The 18,292-nt window shown below is 39.5% G+C and overlaps 1 protein-coding gene across 2 annotated transcripts in view; it reads right to left on the bottom strand.

The window, feature by feature from the left end:
* The window catches only part of LOC105394215, a 45,850-nt gene that overhangs the window by 13,296 nt on the left and 14,262 nt on the right, over positions 1 to 18,292 (bottom strand). The window contains exons 2-11 of one of the 2 annotated variants that reach the window (XM_048628863.1): positions 7,527 to 7,648; positions 6,133 to 6,241; positions 5,542 to 5,654; positions 5,071 to 5,183; positions 4,525 to 4,603; positions 3,933 to 4,063; positions 3,484 to 3,603; positions 2,926 to 3,071; positions 2,380 to 2,486; positions 1,953 to 2,065 (exon numbers count right to left, since the gene is read on the bottom strand). In XM_048628863.1, coding sequence (XP_048484820.1) covers positions 1,978 to 2,065; positions 2,380 to 2,486; positions 2,926 to 3,071; positions 3,484 to 3,603; positions 3,933 to 4,063; positions 4,525 to 4,603; positions 5,071 to 5,183; positions 5,542 to 5,654; positions 6,133 to 6,241; positions 7,527 to 7,648 — 1,128 coding nt within the window. In that variant the 3' untranslated portion in view covers positions 1,953 to 1,977. Of the gene's footprint in view, positions 1 to 513; positions 2,066 to 2,379; positions 2,487 to 2,925; positions 3,072 to 3,483; positions 3,604 to 3,932; positions 4,064 to 4,524; positions 4,604 to 5,070; positions 5,184 to 5,541; positions 5,655 to 6,132; positions 6,242 to 7,526; positions 7,649 to 18,292 lie in introns of those variants that run through there. The other variant, XM_048628862.1, reaches the window with a different exon arrangement.

Raw genomic sequence — 18,292 nt, 5'->3', positions numbered from 1 at the left:
AAAAATATAGATAAACTTAGGCCATTGTTAGCATGAAATTTATTTAAGTACCTATTAAGTCCACCCATTTAGTTGAAGTATATTCCTTTTATCCCTTGTATATTTTCCAATATAAGTGCAATACTGTATTCGATATTTACATAATAGTTACCAGCACAGCTACATTTTTATATTATATGTTTTATAGTTCATATAAAAAATAATTACCTATATAATTAAAAAAGTAAGAGTAAAATCGTGTAAAACACTTATTATTTTAACATTATACGATATGTGTGCAAAATACTGTTTTATTAATTCTGAACCCTGATTCTTAAGCCAATCTTTTCGAGGAAATAGGTATACAGATATCATTGATCTTATTGATATCGTCAAGTCTTATTCAATTATTATATTTAATTTATACCACATTCTTTCATTTATCTAGATTGAAAATCACAACTACCTAATGCCATTTAATAAACACATGGCCATGGTCGAAGGAAGGAAGGAGGTTGAAGTAAAATAGTCGGCTCTGTTAAGTTTTTTTTATTAAGTACACAGTCTGTTAAATAACATTTGTCAGTTTATTTTTAATAATCGCATGACTAAAAGCTGTAGCACGTAGATTCATATAAGTACAATCATCAACCTACATTTGAGCACTCGTTATAAAACGAGCTTTAAGTGCATACATTACATATTTATTTAAAGATCTAAAAATTATGTTCATTCACTAGGTACCTAAGTGTATTATTTAATTTACTACAAAATACTTAAGTATAGTACCTTAATTCCAAAATCACACACAAACACCAAAACGTTACTTTTATACAAAAATAAACATGTATTTATAACTTACATACTAGGCTAATAGTTATATTCACAGTGTTGATGTGGTATTCCATGGTTTTTTAATACTAAGTAGTTAATTTAACTTATTTACTACATTTGATAAGCGCATAATAGGTCAGAAACTGATGGCTAAATATCATAATTATTATGTATTAGGTATGTTTAATTTGTATTCCCTGGCTGAATTCCCTTGGAATGATTTTTTAGAACACATTTTATGCTTGGGTAGGTACCTACTTAAATAAATAGGATTTATTACAATTCCAACCATTCCCAATTACCTATGAGTAAGTTAAGAAAATTATTCTTGTTGTGCAGCAGAAATAGCATAAATAAACTTTTATGAAATGTATAGCTATTCCGCATTTGGGTCATATAACAAAAGGATATAATGCCGCAAAAATGCTCAACTATAATATACCTAATAATTCGTTGTGAATGTACTCTTATTTGTAAATATTGCGTTTAAAAACGTGAAACATTTCTGAAATCTAAATAACGAGAAATCTGCACTAACTTATCCACCAATATGCAATTTATATTTATTGATGGTGGTTGAATCTTTATTTATTTCATAATATAAAGAGTTCCTAATTAATATGCTACATAAATACAAACCTAGATTATTACGTTAATGTATTTATAATAATTATTTTAATTATCTAATCATAACCAAAGCAATGGACGGATTCGTTGCAAATATTAAATTCACCAATTAGGTACCTATATATTTTTAAATAATGCTAAACAAGTTTACAGTTTTAGGTACAATAGGTAGATGGCACATGTTTGATTTAATAAAGGTATGTGACACTCCACTACACTTTAGGTAGGTAACTTGCTAAGTATACATACAGTTATTGTTTCATAAGAGTATGTACCTATGTTGAATGTTTCCTTCTGGTAGTTGGTAACAAACAATTATTATATAGTACTTCGAACAAAATGGTTTCACTACAAAAACGAAAAAGTATACGTGTTCCTCCGTCATTTGCATACATTATCTCTCAAAAGTTCCGCTAGAGGTGCCACCTTGTATATTTATTTATTGTACAAATATTACAATATATCTATATGTATACGAGAAAACGCAAACTTTTATAGTTTTCGTAAATTGTAACTGTACTAGAAGGTCGAAGGCACCTAGTGTCTGCTGCGATGCATGCCAGAGTGCCGGCTGCCGGGTCGCGACTGCACTATGGCGTAGTGGTCGCTGTTATCTGATACGGACCTGGCAACATTAAATGCACATTAGTACGCTCTTCATTAGCCAATAATCACTAGAATACTTAGAGCTGGATGCCCTCCATCCCACTCCCTCGAGCGTTAGCTTTAGACAGGAAGCCAGTATAGTGAGGGTTGAGAACTGTTGTGGCTCTCCTTAGGAGTAGCCTATGTCCAGCATTGGATGATTACGGGATGATGATGATTATGGACATAGCCATCTCACTGAATAAAACTGAGGCTCCTTGATAGACAGCAAATATTGCTTAATTGCTCACAGTAGTATTTAAATTACGACAGGGAAACTTTAATTCAATTTACCTCGCAGAGTGTATAGTAGAAGAAGGGTACCGGCTGCCATACTGACTGCCGTGCCAGCTGCGGTATGGGTCGTAGTCTTCCACCACCGACGGGTCCTTTTCTATCACCTGTAATGATAATTTAGTGATTTAAAATACACATACGTGAGGGAATGTAGATCATCACTGTTTACAGTGCTAAGTCTACCGACAGCACACCTAGGTGATTTTTACTAACGGAGATTTAATAGATAATGAAAATAAAGTAGCTTTTAGCCGCGAGCTTCACTTCGCATTAAAAAGTGTCCCGAGGGATTGGGATGAAAAAAAAGCCTATAGATACATAATTAATTATGTTAATCTCAGGTGTCAGCATCCTTCCTTCCTATGCATGAAAAGATCACAGACTTCTGAAAGAAGAAGTTTCACAATGTCTGGATAATGGCTACCTTTGAGATAAAAGACAGCCACTCTCTGTAATTACGACTGACAGTGACAGCATGTCTTTTACCCCACGGGTATCCTTTATTCAGTCATTGTGAAACAGGCCCTATGTGCCGTCACTCACGTCAGTCCGTGCGCAGGAGCAGGTCATGGCGGTGCAGAGGAAGCAGTTGACGAGCAGCATGACCACGAACATGACGCCGAGCGCGATGGCCAGGTACAGCAGCCACACCGGGTGGATGCCGCCCTCCGAGCAGGATAGCGCTGCCACTGCGGATGGGGAAATGGCACGTGAAAAAGTGACTATTTTAATTGGTTTCGTTCATAAAATGAGAATAATTAAAACTCTGAAAGGTTTTGATCTTGGCTATGTCAATATTAGTAAACCCGCTAAATCCATACAAACAATCTTATCTCTCAGAGTATATTAAAAAACTAAAAAAATAATTATGGGATAGATACGTGGTTAGTCGGCAGCCCTCCTAAATTTTGGTTTACGTCAACTAGAGTTGTTTACCCTGATCCATCCGAAACACACCAGATTTTTATGACGAGAACAACTCGGGATATTGACATATATCTGGTGCTTATGGATATCAAGCGTGGAATATTCTCCTGTAGACCGGCTGAAAGTACCTACGTATACGTATCAGGTGTATTATTAGTAGAACAACGTAGCTACCTAAGTTATCGTTCGGGTCGAGCACGAAGACCCCGGTGGAGGTGGTGACGATGCCCTCCTCGCCCGTGGTGTCTCCCGCCGGGATGCCAGGCTCAGAGCAGTCGAATATGGGACACGTTCCTGAGAATAATAACGATTGGTATCAGAGAAATATGGGAAGTTTATGCGAGGGGATGAGGATAGAGCTTTGTGGTGCTGGGGAATTCGTAAGCGTGAAATGATTCGAAAATCTGATGAAGTCATTCTGCATTCTGTAGTGGATGATGTTGTCAACAATGACTCGACATGTAGAACTCGACCGGTTATCGTCATTGTGTCTATGTTTTTTTTTCGCGCTTATCCGCTCTGGTTTGGCAAAAGTAGGTATAACAATATTAGAGCCTTTATGAAAATATTCTTTAAGATATAATGTTGTAATAGGGTCTAGACCTTGTTTAATGGTAGTTCACCTTTACAAATAGCGATGTCGCACTGGAAGTTGACCTGCGAGGAGTCCGGGAAGCGGAACATGGAGGCGATGACCAGGTCCGCCACGCCCGGCGAGTGGTGCACCACCACCGACTGCTCCTTCACCGGACACCTGGGAAGTAGAATAGGGTACAGGTTATACGAAGGTCGCTGAAGGGTGTTTTTAATAGCGTGCGGATTAGATCACGCACGCGGGATTGCCCCGCTTGCGTGCATACAAGTATTCATTGTAATGCGTGGAATATGCACAAGAGACGCGGGAAAATGGCGTGGCAATTGCGTGCGTGATGGAATTCGCATGCTGTTAAAAACAGCCTACGTCTTATAAAAACCATTCGCTATACACAGAAACAAAATAAGTCTGCTTTTCCATCAGATATGTCCCTGTGCGTTTGATATACAATCATATCCATCGGTCCCCAAAGCATAGCACTGGTTAAAACTGTTGACATCATCGCAGCTTAATTGCATAGCATATCTCTTTGGAAACGCACCCTTAGCCTGGCCCCTTTAATCTCGAGTTGAGTCTTGAGAAGGAATACTTTAGATTTTAGTTAAGTAGAGAATCCTCACCCTCTGCCGTCGAGTAGGTCCGCCGTGTTATTCCTCATGTTGAACGCGAAGCAATTCTTCATTTTGATGCCGTGCGTTCCTGAAAGTTTAAGACTTGAATGTAAATGTTTTGTTACAGTAGACATTGCCACGAAAATTAGATTTTTGTTTTACAGCTTTGAGTAAACCATCTAAGACTATTTTTTATTTTGATAAAACATGGGGTGTAGTATGACGGTCGAATGGCGTAGTGGTTAGTGGCTCTGACTGCTATGCCGAAGGTCCCGGGCTCGATTCCCGGCTGGGGCAGATATTTGTTTAAAAGACAGATATTTGTACTCGGGTCTTGGGTGTTGATATTGATATTTATATTTAATATGTACCTATCTATCTATGTATTTGTGGAGATATATCAGCTGTCCGATACACATAATACAGGCTCTGCCTAGCCGGATGGCCGTGTGTGAGATGTCCCCACATTTATATTTTAGTTATGTTTCATTATCATCTTACAGTCAGAGCCCTACACAGACACAGATACGTTAAACGTATAGCCGCCATATTTACCGTCGATCTTGCTCATCTCTGCGCGCAGCGTGTACGGCAGCCCGTACGCCGCGTTCAGCACCTTCTTGTTGTGTTCGTTGAGGACGCGCAACGAAACGAGGGACGTTTCGTTCCTGGAAAATAATTAGTTTATTGTTTACTAAATAACCTTTTATAAAATAGAAATAATTTAATTATGGTTAAGTATATGTAAGTATCATGATTCCGCATCTAAGTGTAGGTGTAGCCGACTCGGTACAGTGGGCCGAAGTGCTAATAAAACAACCTACACAGTATTTAGGTAGTGTAGGGATTCAGTATTTACAAGTAGAAGTACCTACCAACATAACCGCATGTTTATGACGCCTTTGAAAATGTTACAAACCATTACTTTAGATTAAACATTTAAAAGCATTAACCATTACTGATAATAACTAATGTTTAATCTGTGCTGCTAAGCTTCTATAAACTCGGCTTTCGGTAAGTACGTACTTAGCATTCCTGAAGCCAGCCTTCCCGCACGTGATGACATAGAACTTGTCGTCTGCCAGCTCGAGGGTCCGGTGCACTCGCACGGCCAGCGGCAGAGATCTCTCGTCCGTTCGCTGAAACCAGAAACAGAAGGTCTAGGTAGACTGGACGGTTCGGGGTAGATTGTTGGGTAAACAATGGCTCAGTAGAAGTGCAAGATTGGATTGTCCCTGGATTCGCTTGTATTTACGGGGGAATAGTAAGGTAAATATTGAATAACATTGTGCTGCACTACTGTAATTCCAGGAGAGTTAGACCTCTTTTTTCCTTGCCTTATATTTTTGTTATGTTAATGAAAATAAGAATCCGAAATCGCATGAAAGAATCTAATAACTCATTATGTCAGTCTTTAAGGCCCATTCACACACTGTTTAAAGCGAGTGTTAAGTAGACGCACATTGCTTAGTATGTATGGCAGATTCAAGAGTCTTGCGAATACTTTACAACGAGCCCAGCAAAATGTACGTCTACTTAACACTCGCACTAAACAGTGTGTGAATCGGCCTTTACTTTGTCGTCTAGACCTAGACGCTAAGAAGAAGAAGCACTCACATTGTTCCAGAAGACCCCGCAGTAGTCACTGGAGCCCTGCGCGGCCATCAGGTTGATGTCGTAGCTGAGCGCCTCGCTGCCGTTGCCCTGAGCCATGCACGCCGGCGTCCTGGAACATTTCATTATGGTGCCTTGTTATTGTTGTGTGTGAGCATATACTATGTATTTGTGTGTGGATGGCATCGTGATGAGCCATATAGCCGCTAAACACATCTCCTCACGCCTAGAATCTGTTTAGAGGAGAAACATCGTACCGTACATTGATTGGAACCCTGAATGTCTTCGCAGAAATCATCATAGAAAATATCAAATGTCTGAATAAATTAATTTTAAATCTAATATTTCATAAAAGCAAAATCATTGGTGGTTACTATTCGACGACCGAATGGCGGAGTGGTTAGTGACCCTGACTACTGAGCCGATGGTCCCGGGTTCGATTCCCGGCTGGGGCAGATATTTGTTTAAACACAGATATTTGTTCTCAGGTCTTGGATGTGCCCGTAAAATGGCAATAGACCCGCCCCCTATTACATTGGGACTAACATAACACTCTGGCGAAAAGTGGGTGCAGCAATGCACCTCTGCCTACCCCGCAAGGGAGTACATTAGTACAAGGCGTGAGTGCGTGTTTTACTATTCTTGAAGGAAAAGGGCCACTTAGGTGGTCCAGAGACAGGTAATTTTCGACTCCGTGACAGTGTGAACAGGTGCTTAATACAGCTACTTAGGAATACATTAGGAAGATCGAGTTAACAGTCTTTTTGTGGGAGCAAATAACGGACAATGCAGAGTCTCACTTAACAAAATACAAAATGGGGAAGCGATTCAGAGTAATTCTAGGTTGAAGATCAGAGCGAGTGTCCGCCACCTTTACTCTTGACCTCTTGGCCGCAGCGGCTAGCGGCTGGAGCAATTTAGATTGCACATAATATACCTATTATGGGCAACTACTGCACAACTTTTGCCTTTAAGTAGAAAATAATGGAGAATAATTTGCGCGCCCCAGTGACTGTAGCAGGGAAGATGTACTTAGTGTTAGCTAGATTGTTGAGGTACTTCACCGTACCTAGGTGGTATAATTTTAGTCTTATTGATATGAGGCATAAATTAGGTTTTTACAAACATTATTTAGGTACTTACATAAATAATGAAATTTTCAGAACACATGACTGTAGAAAACTTTTCAATAAGTTGTTTTCACGTTTTTTTACAGTCACTTCATTAATCTACTTAAAAAGGAGGAGGTTCTCAATTCGTCTGTTTATACCAGTTATGGACCGTTCTCAATTCGTCTGTTTATACCAGTTATGGACCGATTTTGAATTTTTTTTTATTGGGTAGGTAAACCTGTGGGCTGGTCCAATTTTAATTATTCAAGTGGACTCGCTAGTTACCTGAACTCCCTGGCGTGCGCGACGCCGTTGAAGGGCACGTTGAAGTTGATCCGGATGGACATGACGCCGGTCTTGCACGTCGCCGTCACCACTGGCGTGAAGTCCGACGGGCTCTCCGTCGTCTGCAAACAAGAAAAATACAATACTCTTTATTTGCACCATAAAGAAACAAATGGAGATGGCGGGACGACCTCGACAGGTTTTGCCTCAATGGCCGAAGGAAGCACAGTATTGTGAACATTGGTCAATTTATAAACAGGCAAAGGCCCACTGCTGGGTAAAGACCCACAGCAGTGGGACACTACCCAGGCTACATAAAAAAAATATAAACTATAAAAAAAAACAGTATAAAACATGCAGCCTTATTGCTTAGAGCAATCTCTACCAGACACCCTTTGGAATGAGGAGGTAATATGAACATAAAAACCTATAACAATTAACAGCAAGGGTAAGATAGAGGTCGTGATGATTGCGATATGAAGGAAGGCAACTGACAAGTAATCACCACATTAGATCAGTGCGCGAATCATGAATATTGTCGCGTCTGGTCGATAGGTAATCGATGGGGGTTTTGTCAGATTCTATCGTTACCGACACGGGCGCTGATCAAGATCGATCGATATCCTCTCGAATATATAGAGTCGAAAATATTCGTTATTGATATTATTATTCAATAAATGTTGAGTGCATGTAGCAGGCTTAATTAGAATACATATTTAATACCATTCTATTCGACGCAAACGTAACAAACATACTGCAACTCACTAACCTACATGTATAAACAACGTGTATTTCGTTATTTGCATAAACATTTTATATAAGTCAAAGTCAAAGTCAAAGTCAAAATTTTTTATTCATCGTACAAATATAAAATTTTCTGATGAACGTCAATTTTTACAAATTACTCTCCGTTCGGATAAGGGGGGGCTCTTTCTGTCTAAGGAGAAGAACGGAGGCAAGAAACTCCTGAGCCATCTTTTCAAAAAAAAGACTTAAAACTAGTTGGTATACAATAGGTACTTATAAGCTTAATAATGATTATTATAATAATATGAGCAGAGCTAACTACTTATCACAGCCATGCATTAACGTCCTCTAAGTAATCATCAATTTTATAATAAGCTTTTTTACAGAGTTTCTCTTTAATGTAACACTTAAACTTATTCTCTGGCATTTGAGCAACTTCTGTTGGAAGCTTATTATAAAATCTAATACAGTACCCTAAAAACGATTTATTAACTTTCGCCAGACGCATCGCTGGAAAAGCCAGCTTATGCTTGTTCCTAGTATTAATGTCATGATTACTGCCAATTGTATCAAAAGTTGAAATATTCTTTCGTACATACATTAAATTGGAAAAAATGAACTGACATGGAACTGTAAGGATGTTAATTTCTTTAAATAGTTCTCTCAATGAATCCCTGGAACCTAGTTTGTATATAGAGCGGATGGCTCTTTTCTGTAATACAAATATAGTTTCAATATCAGCGGCTCTACCCCAAAGCAAAATGCCATACGACAATAAGCTGTGGAAATAACTAAAGTAAACTAATCTGGCGGTTTCAACGTCGGTCAGTTGTCTAATTTTCCGTACAGCAAAAGCTGCGGAGCTCAACCTTCCAGCCAATTTTTCAATGTGAGGTCCCCACTGTAACTTTGAATCTATAGTCATCCCAAGAAAAACAGTATCATTAACTAGGTCCAATTTATTCCCATCTAGAATAATGTTAGTATCGCATTGTCTAACATTCGGCAGTGTAAATTTAATACATTTCGTTTTCTTAGAATTCAATAGAAGATTATTAACGGTAAACCAATCGTGTATGTCAGATAGAATAGAATTAATTTCATTAAAATTATTTTCACTTCTTTTAACTTTAAAAAGCAAAGAAGTATCATCAGCAAATAAAACTATATTAGTCAATTTTTCAACCATAAAAGGCAAGTCATTAATATAAATGAGGAATAAAAATGGTCCTAGAATAGATCCTTGAGGGACGCCTATCTTTACATGAGCCCCCTGTGATTTAGTATTGTTAATATCGACCCTTTGTTGCCTCTTGTCTAAATATGAAGCTATCAAATCTAAAGCCTTTCCTCCTATTCCATAGTATCTCAGTTTTGAAATTAAAGTCTGATGGTCTACACAATCAAACGCCTTCGATAGATCACAGAAGACTCCAATAGCATCGTGATGGTCTTCCCAGGCGTCAAATATGTGCTTAATTAACGCAGTACCGGCATCGGTTGTTGATTTGCCTTTTGTAAAACCATACTGTTGGCTATGAAACAATCGAGCTTCATTGAAATGCAAAAGCATCTGATTGAGTATGACCCTCTCAAATATTTTACTCAAAACTGGAAGAACCGAGACAGGCCTAAAATTTGCAGGGTCCTCCATATCCCCACTCTTGAACAGAGGTATAATTTTACTCAATTTCATAAGATCTGGGAACACACCTTCAGCGATACATTTATTAAAAATGTTAGCCAAAATTGGGGCGATTTTATTAATAATAGAAAGAACAAATTTAACTGACATTCCCCACAAGTCTTCAGTTTTCTTCATATTTAAAGACTTAAATGTTTTTATAATAGTTAATGTATTAATATATCTGAATTTAAATTCCTTATCGGTTGAAGGTGCGTTCTCCTTCGCCAGGGTTTCAGCTAATGTAGCTGAAGAATCTAGGTTGCAAGTAGTCTCTAAAGGAATGTTCGTAAAAAACTCTTCAAAGACTCTCGCCACCTCGTCATTTGATGTTATTATGTCATTGCCTACCTTTAAAGATAAATTAGTCTCGCGTGTTCGATTCTTCCCCGTTTCGTTATTAATTATATTCCAAATGGCCTTAGATTTGTTAGCCGAGTCTTTAATCTTGTTATTAATAAAAATTGTCTTCGCACAGTGACAGACACATTTGTACATTTTGCTATATTTCTTCACATAAGATTGAAAGTCAGGGCGGAGTATGAATGTTTTCATCTCATACAGATCATATAATGTCGCCCTGCTTTTGCGAATACCATCTGTAGCCCAGTCACAAAATTTAATTTTATTGTCTATCAAAACTTCCTTCGTTTTAAAATTACTCTCAAACTCATCAGCTATTATCTTAAATAAGTTAGTATACATCTCATTAGAATTGCAATCTACTTTAACCTTCGGAAGTTTTTCGTCTAGTTTCTTCAAGTAATTGTCAATTTTCTTTGTAGTAATCGGTCTGCATCTCACCTTAGTTTTATTTGTCTTGTCAGTGTTTACTAAGGTAATGGTCTGCCCACTGTGGTCTGACCTCAGACAATTTATCACACTACTGTCTTTAAACTCACAGTTACAGAATATGTTATCTAGACAAGTGGCAGACGTGGATGTAATTCTAGTTGGTTCCAGAAAGACATTAATAAGATTAAATGATTTAAAAAGTAACAGTAATTTCGACCTATTAGGAGAGTCACTTAATAGGTCAACATTAAAGTCACCACACACTATTACTTCCTTTTTACTATTGGAAGCTAACCTTAGAACATCCTCCATGACAGTCTCAAAGGTAATGAAATCACCAGTAGGTGGCCTGTAGGTACATACTATTATATACTTGTTTAGCTCTGCACATGAAATTTCTATATGGTGTTTAACAGAAAGAGCAACTATGTCCTTTCGTTCTTTACATTTACAATTTTCTTTAAGAAATATAAGTGACCCGCCATGCTCGTTGCACTTTCTGTTAAAACAGCTTATAAGTTTGTAATTTTTCAATTGGAACATCATTTGATTCTCGTCTAACCAATGTTCTGTGATACATAAACAATCAATTTTAAATTTTTCCGAAAATAGTTCTATTTCTAACAATTTAGAAGAAAGACTCTGAATATTCTGATGTACCAATTTAAATTCATTCTTAAATGTCTTGTCCTTTAATAGTTTTGAGCCGAGAGAGCAGTGAACTGAATCAATCTTTATATCAACGCTATGATGCTCTCCCGTTGTCTGGGAATCTAATTTAAATCTACTGTACTATTACTATTATCAGTATTACTACTGACGGTGTCAATAGGGACACAAGTTTTCTTCGTTATAATGCTTATAACTGAGTTAATAAGATGAGCTACTTCTGTAGCTAGACGTCGTTTCTGATTTGAGGACAAAAATAAACTGGCCCAAGTCAATTTAAAATTATCTACGTACAAATTAGTATCAAAGAAATTGATACAGTCGGATTTACAACATGCATTGTACATTATTTTATTTAGGCTACATGTCATATAATTGCATTTGTCGGGCAGTGTGCATGAGTAAGGAAATGCACAAACAAATACATGTTTAGCAGGAAGGCCTTCTAATATAGCAAAACTTCTATGTATGTCAGACTTTGACACCCCTAAACTATTTCCCACCATAATAAATATAGTTGTTTTGTCAGTGTGTGACCTCTCTGAAATCAATTTAACTATTTGTCCGAATGTAAGTTCTTTTTTTTTTTTTTTTTTTTTTTTATGCAGCCTGTGTCGTGTCCCACTGCTGGGCAAAGGCCTCCTTATAAACTGACCACCGTTCCCGATCATGTGCTTCCTTCGGCCATTGAGGCAAAAACCTGTCGAGGTCGTCCCGCCATCTCCGCCTGGGTCTTCCGCGTCGCCGACGTCCATCACTGGGCACCCACTCGGTGACAATTCTGGCCCACCGGTCCGGGTGCATGCGACAGACGTGGCCTGCCCAGGCCCACTTCAGCTTCGCAGTCTGTGCGCCCACATCAGTGATACGAGTCGAGGAGCGTAGCGTGGTGTTCCGGATTCGGTCTATCCTTCGTACACCAAGTATAGTACGCTCCATCGCTCTTTGGCAAACCTTGAGTTTGGACTTCTGATGTTCGGTCAGAGACCAAGTCTGTGCACCGTAGGTTAGGACAGGCAGTATACACATGTCGATGAGTCGGCGTTTGAGTGTGAGAGGGAGAGTGCCCTTCATTAGATCTTTCATGGACCAGAAGCTCTTCCAGGCGTTGTTAATGCGTCTTTCGACTTCTTTGTCTTGCCTGTTCTCGAAGGATGCTATCTGGCCCAAGTAGATATACTCATCGACATATCCTATTTCCTGCCCGTCTACCACGACCCTACTTTTGGCGCTATTGGTCATGACTTGAGTCTTAGACCTATTCATCTTCAGTCCCACCTCAAGGCTCGCCGTGCTAAGGTCTTGAAGCATTTGTGTCAATTCTGATGCGGACGAAGCAAACAAGACTATATCGTCGGCGAAGCGTAGGTTTGTTAGAATTCTGCCACCAACGTCTATACCCTTCCGCTCCCACGAGACCGCTAGCTTTTTGAAGACTTCTTCCAGTGTGGCAGTAAACAGCTTCGGAGACAGCGGGTCGCCCTGCTTCACACCCTTCTCTATATTGAATAGTGGACCTGGATTCTGAAGTTTGATATCTGCAGTGCTATTGTTATAAATCTTTTTCAGTATTTGTATGTAGGTAGGGTCCACGTCTTGGTTTTGCAATGCTGTGAATATGGAGTTGTGGGTGATGCTATCAAAGGCCTTGCTGTAGTCTACAAAACCAAGGTAAAGAGGTTTGTTGAACTCACTATGTTTTTCTATTATCTGATTTAGGGTGTGAAGATGGTCGGTCGTAGAAAATCCAGGTCGAAATCCTGCTTGTTCCGGTGGTTGATGCGAGTCAAGTTTAGCAGAAATACGGTTTTCAATTACTTTAATAAATATTTTATAAATATGGGAAATTAAACTAATGGGACGATAGTTTCCAATATCAGACCTATCACCTTTTTTATGGAGAAGAATAATATTTGCGTGACATAGTTTGACAGGAAGTTGGCCTTTGTAAAGTATGGTGTTGCACAAGTTGGTTATATGAGGGATGAGAGTATTTTTACCTACTTTCAGTGCTTCGGTTGTGATCCCATCTTCTCCTGGGCTTTTATCGTATTTCATACTTTTAAGGGCTGTGTAAACTTCCTGCCCTGTTATTGGTGGGATAGTGTCGGGGCACGTATATTCTATGTCAGGAAGTTCATTTTTATTGGCATCCGAATAAAGGTTCTTGTAGAATGTGGTACATATGGTGGTTATATTATCTCTATGGCTGTGTTTAACACCGTTCTCATCTTTGAGGCAATTTATCCAAGTTTTGGTCCTGTTGGCTCCCATTTTGGCATTACGAAGAGAATGGTGTTTTTCTATTGCAATCTGAACTAATTTGGTGTTACATGATCTAATGTCTTTTCTGATGCTACGTTTAACTATTCTGTCAATATGATTGTATTCAGGGGAACATCTTGCGTATGATTCTCTTTCATTGATTAGGGCTATTGTTTCAGTGGTGAGTTTATTGTCGTTAATCCTGTTCTGTTTTACCTTTTTACTTGCATCATAAATACTCTTCTTTATATTATTAAACTGATTGTCTACATCTTCTATATCTATTTCTAGACATTTAAATGAATTTGAAAGTTCGAGGTTAAATTGATCGGCATTTTGGATGAGGGTATGTTTGTTGAGCCTTTTTATTTGTTTGGTGAATAGTAGTTTCCGGTGAATTTTTATATCGAAGGAAACTCTCGCACGTAAGGGTCTATGGTCGGAACTGCATTTAAATTTGTTAATAACGGATACGTCTTTGATAATTGATTGATTTGATGACAGGATGAAATCTATTTCGTTTTTGGTTATGGAGTCGGGAGAGACCCACGTCCAACGACGTTGTGCTTTTTTATAGAAAAAGCTATTACTAACTTTCAGGCTTTGACCGAAGGCGAACTGAAGCAGACGCGTGCCACGTTCATTACGGCATCCAAGCCCGTGTGGTCCGAGTGTATCTGCGTTGTCCAGTTCTTGCCTTTTGCCCAACTTAGCATTGAAGTCACCGAGAACCATGGTCCATGTGCCCCGGTGCTCGTCACAGGCCTTGTTCAGAAGGTCGTAGTAGCTCTCTACTTCGTCGTCCGTATGCGAAGATGTTGGTGCATATGTTTGGATGAGGGTCAGTGTATGTTTTTGTGATATTTGAAATTTAAGCACAGCAATTCTATCTGAATATCCTATAAATTCGAGTATGTTATTTTTCCACTTTTTAGATACAAGGAAACCCACACCATAAAGGCCGCTGGTCGTTCCGTAGTGGTAAAATATACAATTATCTCTTTCTGTTGTTTCTTCTCCTATTCTCCTTATTTCCGATAATCCTACAATATCCCAATTTACCTCTTTAAGTGCATTTTCTATTTCTATTAAACGCTCATCTTTCATAAGGGTGCGGACATTATATGTTATAATGTTAAGGTAGTCGGGGTCCATATTCATAGCTGTGGTCGTCTGACGGGGGTTCGGTCCCGCCCGGAGATTCTTCGCACCTCCTGGCCCAGGGTTGACCCGGCTGCCGTCATCGCCGGGCCCGCTGGGCCCGCCGGGCACTAGAGGCCGGGGACTTCTGGTGTACATTCATTAGGGAGTGGACCATAACTTCACCACGCTGGTCCAGTGCGGGTTGGTGAGTCGTCAGAGCCTTGTTTGTTAGTCAGCAGGGTGCACCGCGAGCAGGTAAGGTTGACTTGGAGGTCTTGAGATGTTGTGTGACCCCCTTACACCCCGTTGTACTAAGTTGTACGTAAGTATGCTTAATATGTTACTTAATGAATGTAAGTTCTGGGTAACAATAATTAACAACTTTTCCATTTACATGATTACCCAACATGTGCCCAAAATCCTTGCCAAGCCTATCGGAATATACAACTGTGCTGTAATCCTCGCTTGAACTGCTACTACTTGTAGTAAGCCTTGTCAAGGAAGTGGGTGCCATCTTAGGTAACTGCTTATTGCCTACTATTCTACTAGCTGCCTGAGCATAGGTGGGTTTCCTATGTAATTTCTTAGTGGAGGCCTGAAAAACATCTGCTGCCGCCGATGCGCTCTGGATGACCCCTGAGGATGGCGCGGCCGTCGGGAGGCTGGTGGTGGCCGCCAGGAGTCTGGTGGTGGCCCTCGGGAGGATGGTGGTGGTCCCCGAGAGTCCGGTGGTGGTCCTCGAGAGACCAGTGGTGAGTCCAGTGGTGGCCAACGGGATGCTGGTGGTGGCCGCCAGGAGTCTGGTGGTGGCCCTCGGGAGGATGGTAGTGGTCCCCGAGAGTCCGGTGGTGGTCCTCGAGAGACCAGTGGTGAGTTCAGTGGTGGCCAACGGGATGCTATTTGTGGCCTCCGAGGTGGTGGTGGTGGCCTCCGGAGATGCGGTAGAGGCTTCAGCAGATGAAGACTTCTCCGGCAGCATCTCAACCCGAACTAAGCCCACACTTCTCAGCACCAGCAGCTGGTTTTCATACTCCACAGTTCTCTGGTCTAGGGCAGACTTCAGTGTGGCCAGCCTAGACTGTAGCATGGCAATGTTGAACTCGCACTCTTGGTTGTTGTCTGCAAGTTTCTGGTTGTAGTCCGACATCTCTTCTTCATATTTATTCACCAGTAGTTGTAGTCTCACTCTATCCTTTTTCAATGGAAGGTGCGTCTTATGCTTTTTCAATGCTCGCTCAGACTTCCTAATATATTTATTTATTTTAATATATTTTTTAAGCCTGTTTGCACCTTTGATATTGATTGATTTTCTTGGAGTGGTGAGGTCTATTGTTGGCATAGGGGTGTGATGTAGGGTGACTAATTCATCGTACAATGCCATTGTCTTATTTGTTTCTTCGCTTGCATGTGCTTCATTTATTTGCTGGATTTCTGTGTGTGCTTCAGCCAGTTGATTCTCCAGGCTGCAGATCTTTGTCAAGGCAGCTTCATGTAAATCCTGACACTCTGTGTTTGATCTCAGTACAATCTCCAGCTCATCACATTTGCCTTGTAAGTCTTGGTATTGAATGTCCATTTCAGCGATGACATTCTTTAAGTCGGTGTTCTTTTTCAAAAGGGAATCGAATTCCTTTTCGTTGTCCTCCCGCTCTGCCATCAGTTGGCTTGAGAGGTCACGAGACGCCTTGAGATCCTCCAAAGCTGTCCTCAGCTGGATCTCCAGATCACGGCTCTGCACCTTCCGGGTCGTCATCCTCGACATGTCTGAAACCACCCGGGGTTACCCGTTAGTATGTTGATAGGTAGAATTGAGAGGATGCTTATCCAAGATATATACAAAATAACCCTCTTTAGGTATAACTTGATCAAACCAGATACCAATAGGTTATAATAATTAAAGTATATTGTAAGTCTATGTAAAAATGATCAAAAGGTAACTTATTTGTTAGTTATCATATACAATGTAGTCATGAACACAAAGTATGCTAGGGGAGGGAGTAATATGCTTAATATGTTACTTAATGAATAAGTATTCAGTGGTATTATTGACTTAGAATTATGTAAACTTTAAGCCAAAAAACAATCACTTGTTCATTATTCAATGAAGTACTAATAGCAATTAAGTAGGTGGAGACTATGGTATAGTAAGAATAGGGAATAAGGGATACAAAAGCTAATAGAAAGTTTGAAAATTAGAAATGAAAACAACAAAGTTTGAAAATGACAAAGTCTAAAAGTGGGTTAAGGAAGTGTGAAAAACATCTCACGTATGCAGCAAACTAATGAATAATGATTAAATAATTTAGTGATTATGATTTTAAATGAGTAATACTAGTAAAAATATGTAATTTTAACAATACTCCCCTGATAGATATCCGTTGGCAAATTCGAACTTTGACAGGTGCCGCTGCTTCAAATATCCGAGTCCCGTAAGTGTTTTATTTCAGGGTTTGAAGGTTTGTCTTCATTTGCACAGCTGTATAACACTATATTCTTTAAGTTAACACTAGGTTTATACGTAGTTACACATTAAATTTAGTAATATACCTAGCCGATGTTCCAAAGCCATAAACTACAGTAATTAGTGTAGAGCACTGATAAAATAGACATGCTGTACGTATTACACACCATCCTCTATAAACATCGTCCCTCAATAGCGTTGCTTATAGTCCTTTCCACACGGGTATAAGCACTGTTTTAGTTTTGCTGTAAGTAGTCTGGAGAGACAGGTAAATGAATGAATGGGCGGTTCGTACAAGGACTTCCTACAGTCCGGCAGTTTCCTTATAAAGCCGAGTACAGCACGCGACTGTCATTTAAAAGGCGACAGAATTACTTTGTTACGAACATTGTTTCGATCGTAAATCGTGTCTGTCCTAGCGATAAGGCAAGAATTCGCAACATTTTAGTGACACTTAAGTAAGATACTTTTACGATGCAAGTAACGTAGGGTACATTAGCGCTGCACGGTTTCAGGTTTAGAGAGGATTGTTAAGTAAAATTTATTTTCGTTTGTTATGTATAACCTATCTATTAATGTATTCATTTTGTATCCATATGCCTCATAAGTAGGAATAATTGAAGTGTTTCAGTGTTTGTTTACGTTGTAACCACAACTTTTCCATACGGTTGGGTACTTAAATTCCTGTGGTTTGTAGATAATGACATAACAACTTGTTATTCCATCGTCCAATATCAAATGCGGAAAATTCATCTTGAATTCAAAAGGTCAACAGAGAACAAAATGCTGCAGTAGGTACAATACCTGACCCCAAACATGCATTAGAAATGGACCCGGCTGCGACCGTTACGACACGCCATTATAATGCATAAATCTCTGACAACAAATCGCTTTTGTCGCGCAGCCCGCACGATGCGCCGAGCTCGGGGGCTACACTAGCTAAGCGAAATTTCGAAGATAAAGAATCATTCATTCGACACACTGGCCGCAATAACAAAAAAT

This window comes from Plutella xylostella, chromosome 22, assembly GCF_932276165.1.
Source record: "Plutella xylostella chromosome 22, ilPluXylo3.1, whole genome shotgun sequence".
Lineage (NCBI taxonomy): Eukaryota > Metazoa > Arthropoda > Insecta > Lepidoptera > Plutellidae > Plutella > Plutella xylostella.
Note: the sequence above shows the minus strand (reverse complement) of the source record. Positions and strands in the feature narration are given on the sequence as shown.